Below are 19,201 nucleotides of genomic sequence, written 5' to 3'. Positions count from 1 at the left end.
TGGAGGGGCGGGACAGGATTCAAAGTGCCGTCCCCTCATAATGGGGCTTTGTAGCTGAGAGGTTTTACCCACATTCCAGAAATAAACAGGATTTTGAGGTCTGTTGGAACACCCCATACCCCAAAAGAGGCCTTTTTACAAACTCCGGTTTTGGGGTGCTGAAATAAACGTGCTTAACAATCCAAGTGTGCGTTGCAGGGTCCTGGGCAGAGGTTGCCACAGAAGCCAGTGGTCAGAGGACACTAGGGTGGCGGGAGTGAAAGACAAGGGGCGCAAGGACTGAGAAGATGGGGGGAGGGAAGAGAGACGGGGATCCTCACCAAACAGCCTCTCTGAGCCTCGGTTTCCCATTCTATAAAATGGGCATCCCAGCAGGAGCAGCCTGCCAAAGGCTTGAACGACACCCTGTGTGGGATCTGCAAGGAGGAATCAGCCCAGTGAGTAGAAGCCCCTATCCCCGTCCGTGCAGACCTACTATGTGCAAGGCACTATGCTGAGTAGGCCCTTCCAATGACCACGTTGCCACATCCTCACAACGGCCTTGTCGAGGGATCATCCAAGGCTCAGAGAGGTCAAGCAAGCTGCACCAGGTCAGAAAGCAAAAGAAACAGACAGAGCTTCGCGGATGCCAGGAGGCCGGGCCTGGCTGACCCCAAGCCTGCAGCTTTCCGCCACACTAGGCCGAGGGCAACGTGCCAGGGACACAGCAGCACGGGAGGAAACTGGCAGCCGGGCCCCGCTGCACGCCAGCCCCGGTGGCCTTGAGCAAGTGGCCAGTCCTTTCTGTGCCTCCCTGCCCGTGGCTGAGGGCGGGATGATAACAAAACCTCCACCTCACGGGCTCATCCTGGGATTCAAAATACCGGACCGGGAAAGAACGCAGCCTGGGGGCCTGCTGGATGGACACTATCCCCAGACTGACAACAACAACGACAACCACAGGACAACAGTGTTGTCATCTGGCAGCAATGCAGCCACCGATGCTATCTTCCCGGAATGGGGAAGTGGCCACCAAACGGGGAGGCGGAAAGGCAGGAAAAGGAAGGCAGAAGGGGAGATGAGGAAAATCACCCTTCCTCAGTGGCTCCTACAAACAGCCCAAAAAGTGAAATGTGCCCACTCAACAGACTGGGCAAACTGAGCCTTCTCGAGGCTGAATCCCACCTCTCACCACTGAGGCCTGATCAGCCAAGAAATCCTTCCCCAGGGTCCAAGGAAGACCCCCAATTTGCAGGCTTTAGCTTGGGGGACTGGTCCCTGGGTTCTGGGGTCCCACAGCACCCTGACGTGGGCCAGGAAAGAATCCTGGAGGAAGTTCCCCAGGGTCCTACTTCCATCTGAGAATGAAGGGGCGTTGGAGCCCCCTTTTCAGATCCTCCTCCCTTTGCCAGAAGGTTTGGTCTAGACTGTCCCAGGCTGCTGGGGCTGTGGTGGGCAAACTAGGAGATGGTCAGACATCAAGCCCTCCAGGACAGACAGACAGAAGGATTCACTTGGAACTCACCAAGGACTCAACCAAAGAGGTCAACGAGCCAGCCAGCCCGCCAGAGGCCAGCTGGGGTAACCCGACAGAGGGACGGATGGCCGGCTAAGCGCTCAAGTCTGCGACAGGGCACGGATGGGCAGCCAGAGAGCAGCGGGCAGCCCAGTGGGACTGGACAGATGGACAGTGAAACTGCAGTCAGGGCAGAGAGACACACAGCCAGCCAGCCAGCCAGCTGGACAGCAGGGGGCTGCTCCATATACATGGACAAGCAGATGGATGGACAAGGTGGGGTGTGCATGGGGGTGCACCTTCTGCCATCCCGAAGAGGGGGTCGCCCCGATCCAACCACACGGACGGAAGGACAGACGCAGGGGGGAAGGGGGCCTACCCCCGATCCCCGGGGCAACCGGATGGCAGAGATCTCCCGCCACGGCTGGGAAAAGGGGACGGACAGACGGCGGGGGTCCCGCACCCGCCCACCCCGAGCCCGGGAGCCCCGTCGCGGGCACGCAGGCGCCGCAGTTCCGCCCGCGGCGCAGGGCGCGCCATTCCCCGGGCCCCCGCGCCGCCGCGCCGCGCTCGCTCACCGGCCCACGAAGTTCTCGAGCACCGAGCTCTTGCCGGCGCTCTGGCCGCCCACCACGGCGATCTGCGGCAGGTCCAGGTGGCAGCTCTGGCCGATGGAGCTGAAGGCGTCCTGCAGCTTGTTGACCAGCGGGATCAGCTCCTCCATCCCGCGGTTGCCCATGGCGCCGGCGGCCCCGGCCCCAGCGGCCCGCGCTCCCCGCCCGGCCGCCCCCCGGCCCTCAACCACGCGCCCCCGCGGTCCCGCGGCCGTTGCTTCCCCGCCCGCCCGCCCGGGCCTCGGCGCGACGTCCCCGCTCCCGGCTCGGCCTCACGGTCGCCGCCTCATCCGGCTCGCAGGCGACACCCGAGCCCGGCGACCTCCCCGGCCCCGGCCCCCTCCCCGGGGCGGTGCCCAAAGCCCCGGCGCCGCTCCCGATTGGCGGGCCGCCCCGCCACTCCGGCGCAGAAGCCAATGGGAGCGAGGCACGGGAAACTTCTCGCGGGCTCATTGGGCACGGGAACTGTCGCTGTTGGGCGATAGCCAATAGTGGCGGGAGCCGAATTGTCAAGGCCGGGAGGCGGTGTCTCCGGAAAAGACCGTCCAGCTGGGGGGCATGCCGCCGCGTTATTGGCCGAAAGACCCGTCAGTCGATAGATATTGCCAATGATATTACGGATCGACCTTTAGTCGCTGGTTTGTCACCCAGCGCTACCTAGTTCCCTAAAAATTTCCCATTGGTTTCATAAAGATCACTCCGTTCCTCCAGCCAACGGGGTAGAAGAGGGCGGGCCTTAAAGCCAAATCTTGACTCCGATTGACAAATGTATCTGTCAGTCAAAGTTCTTGTGCTTCTTGGCTCTCTATTAGTCTTCCGGAAGGAAGAGTAAGGCCCACCCGGATTCGCCGAAGGGCGACCCCTACTGGTGGGACCCGGTGGTCATCATCACTCTGCCGAGTTTCCGGGCTCCAGAGAAAACTGCAAGCCCCAGAATGCACCGCGGCTCCCAGCATGCAAGGCGGCGCGAGCGCGCTTGGAGGCGGGAGTCTGATGGTGTCAGGGCTTCCCCGCAATGAAAATGGTCTATCCCGGGTCGGTGGGCTCGCGGTTGCGTTCCTGCACAGTCGCGCCTCCACGCCTTTGCAAATGTCGTGCCCTCTCCTGGGAATACGTTCCGCTCACGTCCCCGGCTTCAACATTGTTCCCCCGCCTCTCCAACTTCAGCGCATCCTGGATCTTGAGTAACCATTGAGACTCAGCGGGTCCCCTCCCCAGGACACTTCAGCTACTTTGCAGGGATCGTTGAGGTTTCTGGGATCTAAAACTCGATCTCTTGCAGAGGAGAGAGGAGGGAGGATTTTAAGGAGAAAAGCGATTCGATCCCTCCGAGCAGAGATGGGCCGGAAAGCAGGAAGCCTGCCGAGCAGGCAGGGGCAATGGAGCTGGGGAGGGGGTGACACGCAGCGGTCCCCTGGGCGATGGAGACTCCATGGGGAGGAGGACCCCCGAGCGCCCAAGACCCAGAATCGCCGCAGCCTTGCCCAGAGTCGCAGACACCTGGAAACACCCTAACTCTCCTTCCATGGGGGCCGGTTCAATAAACCAAACACTGTGAAGCAGCCATAAAAAGAATGAGGAAGCCCTTCCTGTCCTGACTTGTGAACAATTTCTAAGGGGAAAAGAAAACAAGGTACAGAAGTGTCTGTAAAGGAGGCCAACTTTTATGAAAAAAAAAAAAATATGTGCACATGGAAAATTTCGGGAAGAATACACCAACTGATAAAAAGCAATTACACTTTTTGACTGAATCACTGATCATACATGCGTATTACATTTTCCAGTTAAAAAAAGAAGTTTTTAAGAGCTCCAGCTTTGTAACTGCTTGTGCGTGGGTTAGAATCCTGGGCCTCTTTGTTTGCTGGGTGATAATGACCAAGGGGCTGAGAGCCTCAGTTTCCTCATTTGTAAAATGGGGACTGCAGCTAAACTGGCATCATGCAGTTGCAAGAATTAAATACACCTGACTAGCGTTGAGAGCCAGACCAATCACGGGGCAAGCACCTGCTGGTTCATCTGTCTTATGTCACTAAGTCTACCGAGGGTGAGATTTAGCCAGGTGCCTCCAGAGCCAAGCCCTGTGCCTGACACTTTCTCGATGGGTGATCTGGGGCCTCCTCTCTGCCTGGCCTGTAAAAACGGGGAAGCCAAGCGTGCCTACCTCCAGGGTGGCTGGAGGGCTTAAGCCACGGCTACAAGGAACAGGCTCCCACTCTGGGGGCACTTCCCATGTGCTGAGCTGTGCCAGCTGCCATACAGTCACCTGCTGTGGCTATGGAGATATCCAGTGGAGTGACACTCAAACCAGGTAGCCAGCATCTCCCCAGGAAGACACACAATGGACTATTCTTCAGCCAAAAAGTGGAGGGAACTTCTGACGTACGCTACAGTATGGATGAACCTTGAAAACATTCTGCTGAGTGAAATCAGCCGGACACAAAAGGCCAAATGTTGTATGATTCCACTTATACGAAATATGTAGAATAAGCAAACGCACAGAGGGAGAAAGTGGATTAGCACCTAGCAAGGGCTGAAGACTGGGGGATCGGGAGTTACTGATTAAAGGTAAAGAGATCCTGTTTGGGGTGCCGGAAGAGTTTTGGCAATGGGTGGCCGTGCTGCTAGCACAACTTTTGCCAACGTAATTAACACCACTGAATTAATCGTAAATTTGATCATGGGAAAATCTCGTTTGTATATACGTTGCCACAATAAAAATTATCTTTTAAAAAAATCAGAGAATCGTGCAAAAAGTGAACCCTAATGTCCGCTGAGGACTTTGGTTCATAATTCTAATTATCTTGCAACAAATGGGCAACTCGACTGCAACATGTGCATAACAGGGAAAGCTGGGGGTGGGGGTGGGGGGTAGCTATGGGAACTCTACGTCCCTGTAATTTTTCGGTAAACAGACAACTGCTTAAAAAAAAACAACGAAAGTTTATTAAATAGATGGAGACACAGTTGCGCATTCGTTGGAATAAAAAACCCCAAAGCCTCAACAGCTTTCAGGCCCATCCTCCTGTCCTCCGATGCAGGGGTTGTGGGGGAGATCAGATCAGTCCAGTGTGATGCCCACAGAGGCCAGGGCTTCGGCGGCCCAGGCGGGGAAGAGGGTGGGGTCCCCGTACATGGTGCCCAGGAAATCCCGGACGAACTCCGGGAAGCGCTTCTCCACGATGCTGGCGCGCACGGCGCTCATCAGCCGCAGCTGCCGGGAGCGGGAGACCACGTGAGCGCCTTGGGGGGCCCTGGCCACGCCCCCGTTCTCCTGGCCCCGCCCCGCCCGGCCCGGCCACGCCCCCCGCACACCTGGTAGGCGATGTTGTGCACCGTCAGGTGGTGCAGGGCGGCCGTGTTGTCGCTGTGCAGCAGGGCGTGCAGGAACGCGCGGTTGTGCCTGCGGGCCCGGAGGGGGGGTTCAGCCGCGCCCGGCCCCCGCCGCACCCCCCCGAGCCCCCCCACCCTCGGTCACGGCCCCCTCCCCCGGCCTCGCCTACTTCCGGCAGGTGGGACACGTGCACTCGGGGTCGATGGGGCCGAAGTCCTTGGCATATTGCTTCTTCTTTAGCTGCAGGTTCCCCGTGGGCACCAGGGCGGAGCCAAAGCGCTGGAGGGGGGGGTCACCCGGAACTTCACCCTCCCCAGTCCCCCCTTCACCTTGCCCCTTCCCCCACACACACCCCCGAGTTCCCCCCCACCAGGGTCTGCGCCCTGCCCAGGGCCTCACCGCCGTCCGCGTGGGGAAGACACAGTCGAACATGTCGCATCCGAGGGCCACGCAGACCACCAGATCGGTGGCGTAGCTGGGGTGGGGGGGGAGCAGAGAGCCTCAAACCCTTGGCGGGGACCTGGTCACACCCCCAAGCCTCCTCCCCACCCTCAGACCCCCAGGGCTTGGGCCAGCCCCAAGGGAGGGCCAGGTGTGTCCTCCTCCTCAGCCCCCCAGGGCAGGGGGCTCCCTGTCTCCCCTCTCCCCAACATACCCGACCCCCATCAGGTATCGGGGCTTGTCCTTGGGCAGCTGCGAAGTACTCAGTGCCACCATCCTCCAGAACTGGTCCTTGCTCTCGCCCCCACTCAGGCCCCCGATGGCAAAGCCTGGCACGTCCCTCTTGGTCATCTCTGGGTGTAGAGAGCAGGGTGAGGGGCCCCCCAGGCAGACCCCGCCCAGTCCCACACAGAGAGAGAGACTGTATATGTGTGTATCTGTCCATCAGTCTGTCTGTCTTGAGGGGTGAGGGGAAGTGCGGCTGCTGATCGCTGCCATCATGGAAAGCCAGCTGCAATGGATAAGACCATCTCTCTCGATCCACAGGAGCTGGCCCCAGGGGAAGCCAGGTGGGTTTCGGAATCCAGAATGTTCTGGCTTTTCGGACAGTGAGCACCATACACTGGAGCATTTCCACGAAGGCTCCTAACACCAGTTTTGCCACCACATGAACTGCAAGTTGCGGAGCTGTTTGCATTGTAGAACTGGGCCACTGGGCTCCAGAACCGCCCAGAAAGGGTTTGGAGATCTGCACCATGGCTGAGCCCACCTGACAGGTGAAGACATGGAGACTCGTGGAGCTTAAACCACTGCTCAAGGCCCCATAAGCCGGAGGCTGGATTTGAACCTGCGCCCGGCCCCAAAGCCCAGGCCCATCTCAGGCTGAGCCGCCCCGTCCAACCCAGGGGAGGCCACAGCATCAACAAAGCAGGTGCCGTCTGGGCCCAGGTTGCAAGCTGGAAAGGGCAGCGGAATCAGGCGAGGATGCATTGGTTAAATGCAGGTTCCCAGGCCTCCTCTAGTTCTGATGCAGTCATGGGTGGAGGGAGAGGCCCAGGAGGGGGCATTTTACCAGAATCCCCAGCAAGGGGTTCTTTTCAGGGGAACCCCAGAGCACAAGCAGGGCGGAGCCTGTCAGACTTGCAGGTGGTCAAACAATGAATCTGATGGGGGTGAAACCACTGTTTGTTGTTTTTTTTTTTTTTTTAATAAAAGCAAACGGAAAATACCAGAAAGCATCGCATGTGCGAGGTTAACGAAGCTTTGGTTTCTGTTTTCATATACATCCACCTGAACTGAGCAGTGGCATGAAATGAAATGTCTCTCTGACTGTGCATCTTGGTTGAAAGACCTGAAGGAGGCGTGGGGGTGGGGAGTAAGGGGCAGTTTGGGGACAAGAGGGATCATGACAGGGCTGCTTTTAATTCCAGCACACGCTGACACTGGGTGCAGGGAGGGCCCTGGCAACATATTTTCCTGTTTAACCTTCACCTCAACCCCAAAATGTTGGGAGTATATGCCCATTTTACAGAGGGAGAAGGTGAGGCTCAGAGAGGCAAAGTCACTGGCCCAAGGCTGCCCAGCCTCAAAGCAGTAGATCAGAGGCACCAGAGCCCAGGGGCCTTGCTGCCTTTGGGTCAGCCATCCGGGCTTCCCCCGAGTCCCCAAAGCCATGACCTTGGTTCAGGTGTCTAGTCCCCTAATGGGCCTTGCACCCCCTACTTCCTGTCCCCCTGGGATTTTTCTACGACACCTCTTGGTTCCTGTCATACTCCTGCTCAACAGCCCTCCATGGCTCCCCAGTGCCTCGGTGCAGATCCCAGGAGCCCCGCCAACAGCACAATGCCCCAGCCCGACCCTCCGCTCCTCCCCCAGGCAGCAGCAGCAACACAACACAGCAGTTAACGTAACCACAGTAGGTTTGGGACCCAAAGACCGGGGTTCAAATCCTAGCTCTGCAACTTCTAAGCCGTGTGGCCTGGAGTCAGTGACGTAACAGCTTCCTGCCTCAATTTCCCACCTGTAAACTCAAAAGCCTGGCCATCCTCGTGAAGCATCAACAGGTCCATCTGTCATAAGCACTTCGCACAGTGTCCAGTGGACACTTGAAAACCATTAGCTATTGCGATCACATTATTCTCCACACATAGTCTACTCCGTGCTGCCTCTGAGCCTTTGCTTAGCCTGTTCCCGCCACCTAGAACAATCTCCCACCCGTTCACCACCACTGCCTGAGCCCCTTTGCATGCAGGGACCGCAGCGACGGACAAGCCTTGGCCCCGCAGACACATGGCTCTACCTCCAAGGCAGGTGGCCCGGAGGTCCGCGTCCAGCCCACCCTGGACGATGGCGAAGAGGTTTTGCTTGTCTGGCCGCCGATGGGCTGCAATGCACCGATCCAGCCAGCGGATTGACCTGCAAGACGGTCCTGGTCACCAGGGGCTCGGGGAGGGGAAGGGAGACAAGGCTGCGGGACAAGGACCCCCTCCCCCAACACACACGCAGCCACAAGCCCACCTGTACATGGCCTCTTCCACGCGGGGCCCCGTCACGGTGCTGCTGACCACGTCGTCCAGCTGCATGATGATGTCCGAGCCTGGGGTGGGCAATGGCACCATCACTGGGAAGGACCCTGCCTCCTGCTAGGCACAGGCTAGACCCCACAAGCCCCTCCCCACATCTCTCCAGTCCCACCTGGCTCTCCCAATCTGTTTACATGGCAGTCAGAGGGGGCTTTTCAATATTCACATTTGATGTAGCCTCTCTCCAGCTTAAAACCCTGCTCCAGCACATTTATTCCCTTCAAGAATAAAATGATGCACGTACAAAGTTATTCGTCATCGTGTGATGTGCAGCAGCAAGACTGGGAAAGCAGACATCCGTCAACAGGACTCAGGTTAAGTAACTCACGCCCTGCCCTTATTGGAATGTTCCTTTCCTACCATTCTGACATCCAGAAATGTCCCCAAATCAAAGGCCTTTTCTTATCCCATGGCAGCAAAAGCCAAGATGTTATAGCCCTTTGTGTTGTTGTTACAATCTTTTTAAAATCCAGTTTAGGAGGAAGGTTCATAAATGTTAATGCACTAAGAGTGAAATGATTCACAGCCCAGGCTCCACTGAGGTGCTGCATAATAGATGATATGTCCCCTGGTATTTATCTTTCGAAAATCTGAAATTTCTGAGTACTAACACATTTCTGGCCTCAAGAATTTCAGTTTGGGGACAGTGGAATTATACGTCACTTAGGCATAAGAAAAACAGCCGACTTCTCAGTCGAAACAATGGAGCCAGGAGGTGGTGGGACAACATGTTCAAAAGTGCTCAAAAGGGAAAAACTGTCAAATCCCATAACCAGCAAGGCTTCCAAAAATGAAGGCACCAAACCTCTCTCTCTAGCTAAGCCAACTCGGCAGGTGAACTCACTGCCCTCCCCGCTACATGGGACCTGACTCCCAGGAGTGTAAATCTCCCTGGCAACGTGGGATATGACTTCCAGGGATGAACCTGGACCCAGCATCGTGGGACTGAGAACATCTTCTCGACCAAAAGGGGGATGTGAAAGGAAATGAAATAAGTTTCAGTGGCTGAGAGATTCCAAAAGGAGCCAAGAGGTCACTCGGGTGGGCACTCTTAAGCACAATATAGATAACCCTTTTTAGGTTTTAGTTTATTGGGATAGCTAGCAGTAAATACCTGAAACTATCAAACTGCAACCCAGGAGCCTTGACTCTTGAAGACGATTGTATAACAATGTAGCTTACGAGGGGTGACAGTGTGACTGTGAAAACCCTGTGGATCACACTCCCTTTGTCCAATGTATGGATGGATGAGTAGAAAAATGGGGACAAAAAACTAAATGAAAAATAGGGTGGGAGGTGGGGATGATTTGGGTGTTCTTTTTTATTTTTATTTTTTATTCTTATTTTTATTCTTTCTGGTGTAAGGAAAATGTTCAAAAATAGATCGGGGTGATGAATGCACAACTATATGATGGTACTGTGAACAGTTGATTACACACCACAGATGATCATATGGTATGTGAATATACCTCAATAAAACCGAATTTAAAAAAAAAAAAATGAAGGCACCATAAAGACTTTCCTAGAGAAACAAAAACAGAAAACTTGTTGCTAACAGACCCACCTTACAAGGAATACTAAAGGAAGTTATTCAGGCTGAAAGCAAGTAACCCCAGATGGTCATTTGAAACCACACAAACAGAGATCACCAGTAAAAGTAATTATGTAATTATACAAACACTATAAATGCATATTTTTCCCCTTTTCTCCTCTTAACTTACTTAAAAGGCAATTCTACAAAATGCCATGTATAGAATATATTGTTGGGCCTATAGCATTATATAAATACAATATATGTGTTTGCCAATAACAGCACAAAGGAGGGGACTGGGAGCAAAGCTGAATGGGCTAAGGGAAAACAACAGATGGTAAAGTAATAATTATATAACAATGTATTGCTGGGTTTATAACATTAATGGTTAAAATACATATAACAATTATACCACAAAAAGGACAAAAAGGAACAGAATTATATAGGAGTAACATTTCTATATGCTACTGAAATTAAGCTAGTATAAATCTGAAACTGGTTCTGACAAGTTAACATATGTATATGATAAACCCTAGAGCAACCACTAAAAAAGTACCCTAAAAAGTGCATTTAAAAAATCATTAATAAAATTACACTGCTACATTAGAAAATATTCACTCAATGCAAAACAAAGCAGCAAATGAAGAGAGTAACAAAAACAACGAGACATATAAAAACAAAAAGTAAAATGACAGATGAAAATCTAACTATATCCATAATAAACACTAAATATGAAGGAATCAAACAATCTAATTAAAAGGCAGAGACTGTCACTCTGGATAAACAAACATGATTCAAGAACATGTTGCCTAGAGGAGACAAACTTTATATTCAAAGACACAAATAGACTAAAAGGAAAAGGATAGAAATAGATATATCACAGAAACAGCACCCCCAGAAAGTTGGAGAGCCTCCACTAACATGAGACAAAATAGACTTTATGTCAGAAACTGTTACAAGAAACAAAGAAGGACATAGTGACAAAAGGGTCAATCCATCAGGAAGATATAACAATTATAAACATATATGCACCTAATAACAGAGCACCAAAATACATGATTAAATACCAACAGAAATGAAGGGAGAAAGTGATAATTCAACAATAATATTTGGAGACTTCAATACTCAGTTTTCAATAGTGACTAGAAAAACAAGATAGATGATCAACAAGGAAATAGAAGCATTGAAAAAGCCCAAGGAAATATCATCAAGATGTTTGATTATAGAATAAAAGCACAGTGCACCATACAGGCAAACGTGGGAAGTTTGAGAATCAATAAGGATTTTAACTGCAATGGATGGAAACACATCAAATATGCTTGAACTCATGAGTTCATGATGATCCTAAAAAACTAAACATTAGTTTGTCACTCTTAAGAGGATGCTAGTAATCAACCCATGAAAACTGATATACAGGGGAAAGCATGAACATATGTCCCCCTTTTCCTATAGGAGCTGAGAGACTTGGTCACCTGAGAATAGCAGAGAGATGTTTCTCTTCACAGGAATAATCTGGCCAATAAATGAAGAAAGAATGACAGAATTCCGACATCACCAGTTCACAACCCTTAATGGCATGATGGGCCCATCCAGCAGTCACCCCAGGGTGGACATACACACCGCCACCCATGAAAATGAATCTGACTCGAACCTCTAGATACAACTACCAGCCTATAAGAGGAAAAAGAGGGTGGTGTTAACCTGTTAAGCTACACCATGGGGATGCAACTAGCAAAATTCAGACAGAAGGAAAACAATACAAGGCAAAGGAACCAGTTTCTTTAAGAAGCAAATTACAAAACAAAAAACAGAGGCGGTAAAGTGAGAAGATATATAATGTATATATCACTACATATTAAAAGAGACTTAAAAGACTGTTTGACCAATTGTACATTTCTAGACCTTATTTGGATCCTGGAATAAACTTAAAAATTATGTTATGACATTTAGGAAACAACTGGATAGTTGAACACCGGCCAGATATCTGATGGTATTAGTGAATCATTATTACCTGTTTCCAGGTGGGATGATGATATTGTGGTTGTGTTTTTTTTGAGAAGACTCCTTAGGTTTTAGAGATACAATTGAAATATTTACAGATAAAATAATAATGACGGCTGGGATTTGCTTCAAAGTAATACAGAGGGCAGAAAGAGAAGCTAGAAAAAGAAGAGCAAAACAAACCCAACATAACTAAAAGGAAGAAAATAATGAAAAACAGAAAACTGATAGACCCTACTAGACTGTTCAAGAAAGAAGAGATTCTCCCCAGATACAACTGAGAAGGAAAAGGGAAAAGAAGAAGAGATTGTAAATTAGGATCGACTTTATGCCAAGAAATTTGAAATAAAGTTCAAGGAATGGCCAAATTCCTCGAAAAACTTACTTACCAAATCTGATCCAAGATGAAACACAAAATCTGACTAGCCCCTATCAACCTGTCAAATAAGTTGAATTTTTTATCGAAAACCTTCCCACAACAAAACCCCAAATCAAGGGGGCTTTTCACTTAAGAACTCTATGAAAGATCTAAAAGAAGAAAAAACACCAATCCTACATAAATCTCATCAGAAAATAACGTAGGTGGAGCAAAGTAGTCTGGGATATTAATGGAACCCACTAGCAGGGACGTGGTAATTGCTGAAGCTGGGTCACGGGTACATGGGGTTCTGTCTACTTATATTTCCGCATATATTTGAAAGTGTCCATAATTTAAAAGAAAAAAAAAAGGCAAGGTACAGAAGAGAGCGCTATAAAGAGAATGCTCTCTTAAGAGGGGAAATTCAAATAGATTTGAACTTGCTTGTATTTGAAAAAAATTCTGGAAGGATACATAAGAAAAAACTAACTGTAGTGCCCTGTGGTTGTCAGAGAGATGGATGGAAGACAGGGATGGGGACATTGTTCCACGTACATGTATACATGTTTATACGGAATGTATGTGTACAAAAGGTATTCTTGTTCAAAAATCTTTATCATGGTCCTCCAGGCTTTGCACACACGATCTGTGCCCATCACCTCCCTGTCCTCCCCTCCTCCCACTCTCCCCCTCGCTCACTCCGTCCCAGCCACACGTGCTTCCTTTTTCTCCAACACGCCAAGTTCGGCCCTGCCTCAGGGCCCTTGCACGTGCTGTTTGCTCACTCCAGAATACACTTTCCCCCTCTGGATGCCTGGTTTATTTCTCTCTTCGAGATTTAGGCCTAGGGCCGAATCACATACTTAGCCTTCCCAGTCACGATTCCAACTTTATATTTATTTGGGCCTTTAAAAATTTTTTTAACAACCCAAGTGTCCATCAACAGATGAGGAATGGATAAACAAAATACGGTCTAATCCTACGAAGGGATACTCTTCAGCCAGAAAAAGGAATGAAGTTCCGTTACACACCACAACCTGGATGAAGCTTGAAGACATTATTCCGAGTGAAATAAATCAGGCACGAGGCAAATCCTGCATGACTCCACTTATATGAAATGCCAAGGATAAATCAATTCATAGAGACAGAAAGAAGATGAGACGTTATCAGAGTGGGGAGGGGGAACGGGGAGTGAATGCTTAAGGGGTGCTGCGCTCATGTTAGGGTGATGGGAGAGTTTTGGGAATGGATGGAAGTGATGGTTGCAGGACATCGTGAATGCCATGGAAACTCTACTGAAATGTCTGCATAAAAATGGTGAAATGGCAAGTTTTCTGTTATACAGACAATACGTGTTTTGTTTTTTTCCCTGTACAAACAGAAACATGCAATGCATTCTACCTGCACTTAATTGTCCCTATTAAGGAACTGGGAGGTGGGTATGGATGGAGGTAGGAGGGGCCTAGAGCCTCCCCAGGCCTCCAGGGTACCACCATTATTTCAACACATATTTGTGCATTAATTTGTTACTCTAAAGAAACAATAGCAATATTATTATAAAAGCAACTATATATTATTACAATATTCTGTAATGTTATTATAATAAAAGCTACTGCATGCCAGGCACTGTGCTAACCGACCTGACTTACTGATTCTAATCACCAATACTGTCAAATACAGGGTCCCCATTCTAGATGGCCGGTTTGAAGCTCAGAGAGGGTGAGTGACTCGTCCAAAGCCACAGCACGGAAGAGACAGCCCCGGCCTCCATCCCGCCCTCTAGCCGCAGGAGGAAGGGGCGGCCGTCGCTCACCCAGCGCGTTCTGGATCTCCACCGACTTCTCCGGGCTCAGGAGGGTCTCGCAGCCGTCGTAGGGAGAGCGGAAGCGCACGCCCTCCTCCGTCACCTCAGACAGGGACACCAGGGACACCATCTGGAAGCCGCCGCTGTCCTGGGAAGGGGGAAACCCCACCGCCAGCCCGTCAGGAGGTGGGATGGGGGACTCGCACCCCAGCGCCCGAGGAGCGCCCGAGGACCCCAGCCCCGACTCCCACCTCACCGTCAGCAGGTTGTGGGGCCAGTTCATGAAGCCATGGAGCCCGTGGGCTTTCTGGATCAGCTCGGGGCCCTGGATGGGGGTGAAGAAGGGGGTCAGGTTAGGGGTGGGCGCGGCCCTGGGGCATGTGTTGTGGGGCCGAGCCGTCCAGCTTGGGTCACGCCCAGCACTTGGCCTGGGCCGGGCTTAGTGGCTCAACGGGCGTTTGTTGATTGACTTTGGGAGCGGGACCGGGGCCGGGGGATCAGCCAAGGGTTCCCTAGGGTCCGCCGCCGCCCGGCCCCGGCCGAGCCCACCACCCACCGGCCTCAAGCCCAGATGGTAGGTGTTGCCCAGGCAGATGCGGCAGCCCAGCGCCTCCAGCTGCTCGGCCGTGATGCCTTTCATGGTGGCCTGCGTGCCCACCGGCATGAACACCGGAGTGGCGACCGGCCCGTGCGGCAGCCGCAGCTCGCCCGCCCGGGCCCTGGAGCGGCTGCACTCGGCCACCAGCCGCAGGATCCGCGGGGCCGACTCCAGGGAAGACAGACCGCCCGCCGCCGCCGCCGCCATCTTGGCTGCCGGAACCACGTGGGCCAAGTGGCACCATGGGCGGCGCCATGTTGGCTCCAGTCACGTGGTGCGCTGCTCCGGGAGAGCGTGCGGGGAACCATGGCAACAGACGCCAGCGGGCTCTTCCTGGTGGGGCTCACGAGCAGCCTGCTACCGCGAAGAGTCAAAACTGCCGTGGGTTCGAATCCCGTCCCTGCCACTCCCTGACCCTACACCCGAGGCCTCGCTGATCCATAATTTTCTCCTCCGTCAAACAGGACGACTAATAATATCTCTGCATAAGGGCATTGTGAAGATTGAATAAAAACGACGGATGTGTTGATCTTTACACAGAAGCTGACACATGATGCTGAATTACTGTCGTGATCAGCTGCTCACAAACCCCTCACCCGGCAGGAACCCTCAGCAATTCCCATCTCATCTTCCAGGTCTCAGGTTAAATGTCATCTCAGGGAATATCACAATCTAAAGACATTTCACAGATGTATTAGTTGATAATTGCCAAATAATGGTGGGGAGCATTATTGTCGGAAGCGGAGCCGACACCCGCCGTGGCCAGCAGAGGGCGCCGTTGTCCCAGAATCCGTCCTCTCGGGCTCGCAGCCTGAACTGGGCAAGTTCCCCGCAGTTGCAGAAGCTCAGCCTTCCATCCTCCAAGGAAGTCTGATGATGTCAGTTTCGCAAGGTGGTGTTGAGTCCACACCCGGGAAAAATGCACCCAGGAGACCCACCTCGGGGCCTTGCAATTGCTGTTACATTGGTGTGCATCTCTCTTCCTTCTGATTTCCTCTTGCCTGCCTCCTATTTTTCACTTTGATTCACTCCAAGACTTGGGAACCCTCCACCCCTCTATATCACATTGCTTGCAACTGATTACGCTTTTTAAAAACACTCTATACGTTGACAATGCCTAAAATTTTATCCCGAACCCAGCCATCTCTTCTGGACTGCTGACCTCTTTAAGATGCCTCCTTGACATCTCCTCTGATGTCTTCAGGCATCCATACTTTCCATAGTCAAAGCAGAGCTCCTGGTGCCCACACCCCACCCCCTGCCCCAGGCTTGCCCACCTCCCACCACCTTTCCATTCTCAGTAATGGCAGCTCAGTCCTTCTAGGACTTCATACCAAAATCTTTTGGATGCTTCTGGATCTCTCACTCTCTCTGACTTCTACAGCTGATCTGGCAGCAAATCCTAGTGACTCTGCTTTCAAAATCTATCCAGAATTGACCTCTTCTCGCTCCCTCCAAAGCTCTTACCCTGATCCAGCCACTCTTGCTTGGACTTTTGTAGGTGCCTCCTTACTGGTATCCTGGCTTCTGTCCTTTACCCCCTACAATATATTCTCGAAAGGAAATGCTTTCAACATTTCGCCATTATGTATGATTTTTGCCATATGCTTTTTAAAGATGTCCTATGTCAGTTAAAGAAAGATCCCTTCAGAGGCTAGGCCTCCCTATGGTTGTGCCTAAGAGCCTCCTCCCGAATGCCTCTTTGTTGCTCAGATGTGGCCCTGTCTCTCTGGCTAAGCCAACTTGAAAGGTGAAATCACTGCCCTCCCCCCTACGTGGGATCAGACACCCAGGGGAGTGAATCTCCCTGGCAACGTGGAATATGACTCCCGGGGAGGAATGTAGACCTGGCATCGTGTGACGGAGAACATCTTCTTGACCAAAAGGGGGATGTGAAAGGAAATGAAATAAGCTTCAGTGGCAGAGAGATTCCAAAAGGAGCCGAGAGGTCACTCTGGTGGGCACTCTTACGCACACTTTAGACAACCCTTTTTAGGTTCTAAAGAATTGGGGTAGCTGGTGGTGGATACCTGAAACTATCAAACTACAACCCAGAACCCATGAATCTCGAAGACAGTTGTATAAAAATGTAGCTTATGAGGGGTGACAAGGGGATTGGGAAAGCCATAAGGACCACACTCCACTTTGTCTAGTTTATGGATGGATGAGTAGAAAAATAGGGGAAGGAAACAAACAGACAAAGGTACCCAGTGTTCTTTTTTACTTCAATTGCTCTTTTTCACTCTAATTATTATTCTTGTTATTCTTGTGTGTGTGCTAATGAAGGTGTCAGGGATTGATTTGGGTGATGAATGTACAACTATGTAATGGTACTGTGAACAATCGAAAGTACGATTTGTTTTGTATGACTGCGTGGTATATGAATATATCTCAATAAAATGAAGATTAAAAAAAAAAGACATAATGCTGAGCAAAATAAGCCAGGCACAAAAAGAGAGATATTGTATGTTACCACTAATGTGAATTCTGTGAAAAATGTACAATGTTTTATACTGTAGAATGTAGGGGACCTAGAGATACCAATTAGTGGAGGGGGAATGATAACCTAATAAGAACAGATAAACTATGGAGGGTAATCTCAATGTTATGGGAATGCTCAGGAATGATTATGGTTTGTAAACTTTCTTGGATATAGTAAGATCATGTTGGAAGCAATAGAGTTATTTTAGGTTTTTTTTTCTCTTATTCCTTTGTTTTCTTAGGGGTTGTTAATTTTCTTGGGGTATGGTAGGAACATGTTGGAAGCAATGTAGTTATTTTAGATTATTTGTTTTTCTTACTCCTCTGTTTGGACATGGTTTATTAATTTTCTTGGGGTATGGTAGGAACATATTGGAAGCAAAGTAGTTATTTTAGGTTATTTGTTTTCCTTAATCCATTGCTTTGTTTGAAATGTTGTGGGGGTTTTTTGGTTGTTGTTTGCCTGTTTGTTTTTAATTTTTTTGATAAACAAAGTTAAAAAATTGAAAAAAATCAGTAGAAAAATGGGAGTAAAAACTAAATGACAAATAGGGTGGGATGGGGGGATGGTTTGGGTATTCTCTTTTCACTTTTATTTTTTATTCTTATTCTGATTCTTTCTGATGTAAGGAAAATGTTCAGAAATAGATTGTGGTGATGAACGCATAACTATATGATCATACTGTGAACAGTTGATTGTATACCATGGATGACTGTATGGTTTGTGAATATATTTCAATAAAACTGAATTAAAAAAAAAAAAAAAGAAAGAAAGAAAGATCCCTTCAATTCCTTGTTCAGGAACAGAATTTTTTCATGAATAAATGACTGTTGAATGCATCTCGATACCTATTGAGATAATCATATAATTTTGTCTCATTTAATCTGTTGATATGCCAGATTGCATAAATTTATTTTCTAAAAGTTATTACCATTACAACTTGGGCATGAATTTTTTTACACATTGCTGCATTGGGTTTACTAGTGTTTACATGGAATGTTTGCATCTCTCTTATAAATTATATTGATCTGTAATTTACCTTTCTTGACTGTCTTTGCCTAGGTTTGGTGTTAAAATTATGCTAACCACGTAAAACAAATTGAGAAGTATCCCTGCTTATGTTATTCTTTGGGGGAAAATGGGCAAGATTGTCATTATCTGTTCTTGACTATTTTATTGACCTCCTCTGTAAATCAGTCTGGTTATGTGGTTTTCACTGAAGGAATATTTTTAACCACTGATATAAATTCTGTAATGTTTATAAAGGACAATTCAAGTTTTCTTTTCCTTCTCAAGTCATTTTGGGTGTATTAGTTAGGGTTCTCTAGGGAAACAGAACCAACAGGAGCTATCTGTAAATACTATAAGATTTTATAAAGTGTCTCATGCAACTGTGGGGATGCACGAGTCAAATTCCATTGGATAGTCTACAAGCTGGCAACTCCAATGAAGGTCTTCAATGAATTCCCCAGAAGAGGCTGGCTGGCTGAAGTAGATCTGAAAGTTCTCTCTCCTGACTGCTGAAGTCATCACTTCTTTTATAGCCTTCAAACTGATTGGATTAATGGTCTCTCATCTCTGAAGACACCCGGCTTAGTCGATTGCTGATGTAGTCAGCCATAGTACAACCAACTGACTGATTTTGGAGATGGCCTTTGAAAAGCAGACTTTTGCTAAGAGAAGACAAATGCCCCAAGAGCAACTGAGAGTGACATTTTTGAGGAGCTGAAGCCTAGAGAGGAACATCCTGGGATAAAGCCATTTTGAAACCAGAACTCCAGAGCAGATGCCAGCCACATGCCTTCCCAGCTAACAGGTTTTCCGGACGCCATTGGCCATCCTCCAGTGAAGGTACCCCATTGTTGATGACTTACCTTGGACACTTTATGGCCTTAAGACTGTAACTTTGGATTAAAAAAAAAAAAAAAAAAAAAAAAGACTGTAACTTTGTAACCAGATAAACC

At 49.7% G+C, this 19,201-nt stretch overlaps 2 protein-coding genes across 8 annotated transcripts in view; both read right to left on the bottom strand.

The window, feature by feature from the left end:
• Positions 1–2,303, bottom strand: part of DNM2 (dynamin 2) — an 80,354-nt gene extending 78,051 nt beyond the window's left edge. For 4 of the 7 annotated variants that reach the window (XM_037818603.1, XM_037818602.1, XM_037818604.1 and 1 more), the window contains exon 1: positions 2,074–2,302. In XM_037818603.1, coding sequence (XP_037674531.1) covers positions 2,074–2,234 — 161 coding nt within the window. In that variant the 5' untranslated portion in view covers positions 2,235–2,302. Of the gene's footprint in view, positions 1–2,073 lie in introns of all 7 variants that reach the window. The other 3 variants (XM_037818601.1, XM_037818606.1, XM_037818608.1) reach the window with 2 other exon arrangements.
• A 2,726-nt stretch (positions 2,304–5,029) lies between these two features.
• Positions 5,030–14,977, bottom strand: QTRT1 (queuine tRNA-ribosyltransferase catalytic subunit 1). The gene is made up of 10 exons (XM_037818589.1): positions 14,714–14,977; positions 14,414–14,482; positions 14,167–14,305; positions 8,399–8,477; positions 8,181–8,296; positions 6,096–6,234; positions 5,840–5,915; positions 5,610–5,719; positions 5,422–5,509; positions 5,030–5,320 (listed from the first exon to the last, which is right to left on the bottom strand). The coding sequence occupies exons 1-10, from the start codon at positions 14,960–14,962 to the stop codon at positions 5,168–5,170; spliced, it is 1,218 nt and encodes a 405-aa protein (XP_037674517.1). The 5' UTR covers positions 14,963–14,977; the 3' UTR covers positions 5,030–5,167.
• Positions 14,978–19,201: the final 4,224 nt, after the last annotated feature.

This window comes from Choloepus didactylus, chromosome 25 (assembly GCF_015220235.1).
Source record: "Choloepus didactylus isolate mChoDid1 chromosome 25, mChoDid1.pri, whole genome shotgun sequence".
NCBI lineage: Eukaryota > Metazoa > Chordata > Mammalia > Pilosa > Megalonychidae > Choloepus > Choloepus didactylus.
The sequence above is the reverse complement of the archived record's forward strand: the minus strand, read 5'-3'. Positions and strand labels throughout refer to the sequence as shown.

Bases quoted from the DNA above. Each gene is read 5' to 3' on its own strand.
- QTRT1 (XM_037818589.1), bottom strand. From the start codon at position 14,962: ATGGCGGCGGCGGCGGCGGGCGGTCTGTCTTCCCTGGAGTCGGCCCCG. The intron at 14,306-14,413 runs GTGAGGTGGGAG...CCCCCTTCCCAG, and splicing joins GGCCCCACAACCTGCTGACG to GACAGCGGCGGCTTCCAGAT. The intron at 8,297-8,398 runs GTGGGCTTGTGG...ACCGTCTTGCAG, and splicing joins GTGGAAGAGGCCATGTACAG to GTCAATCCGCTGGCTGGATC.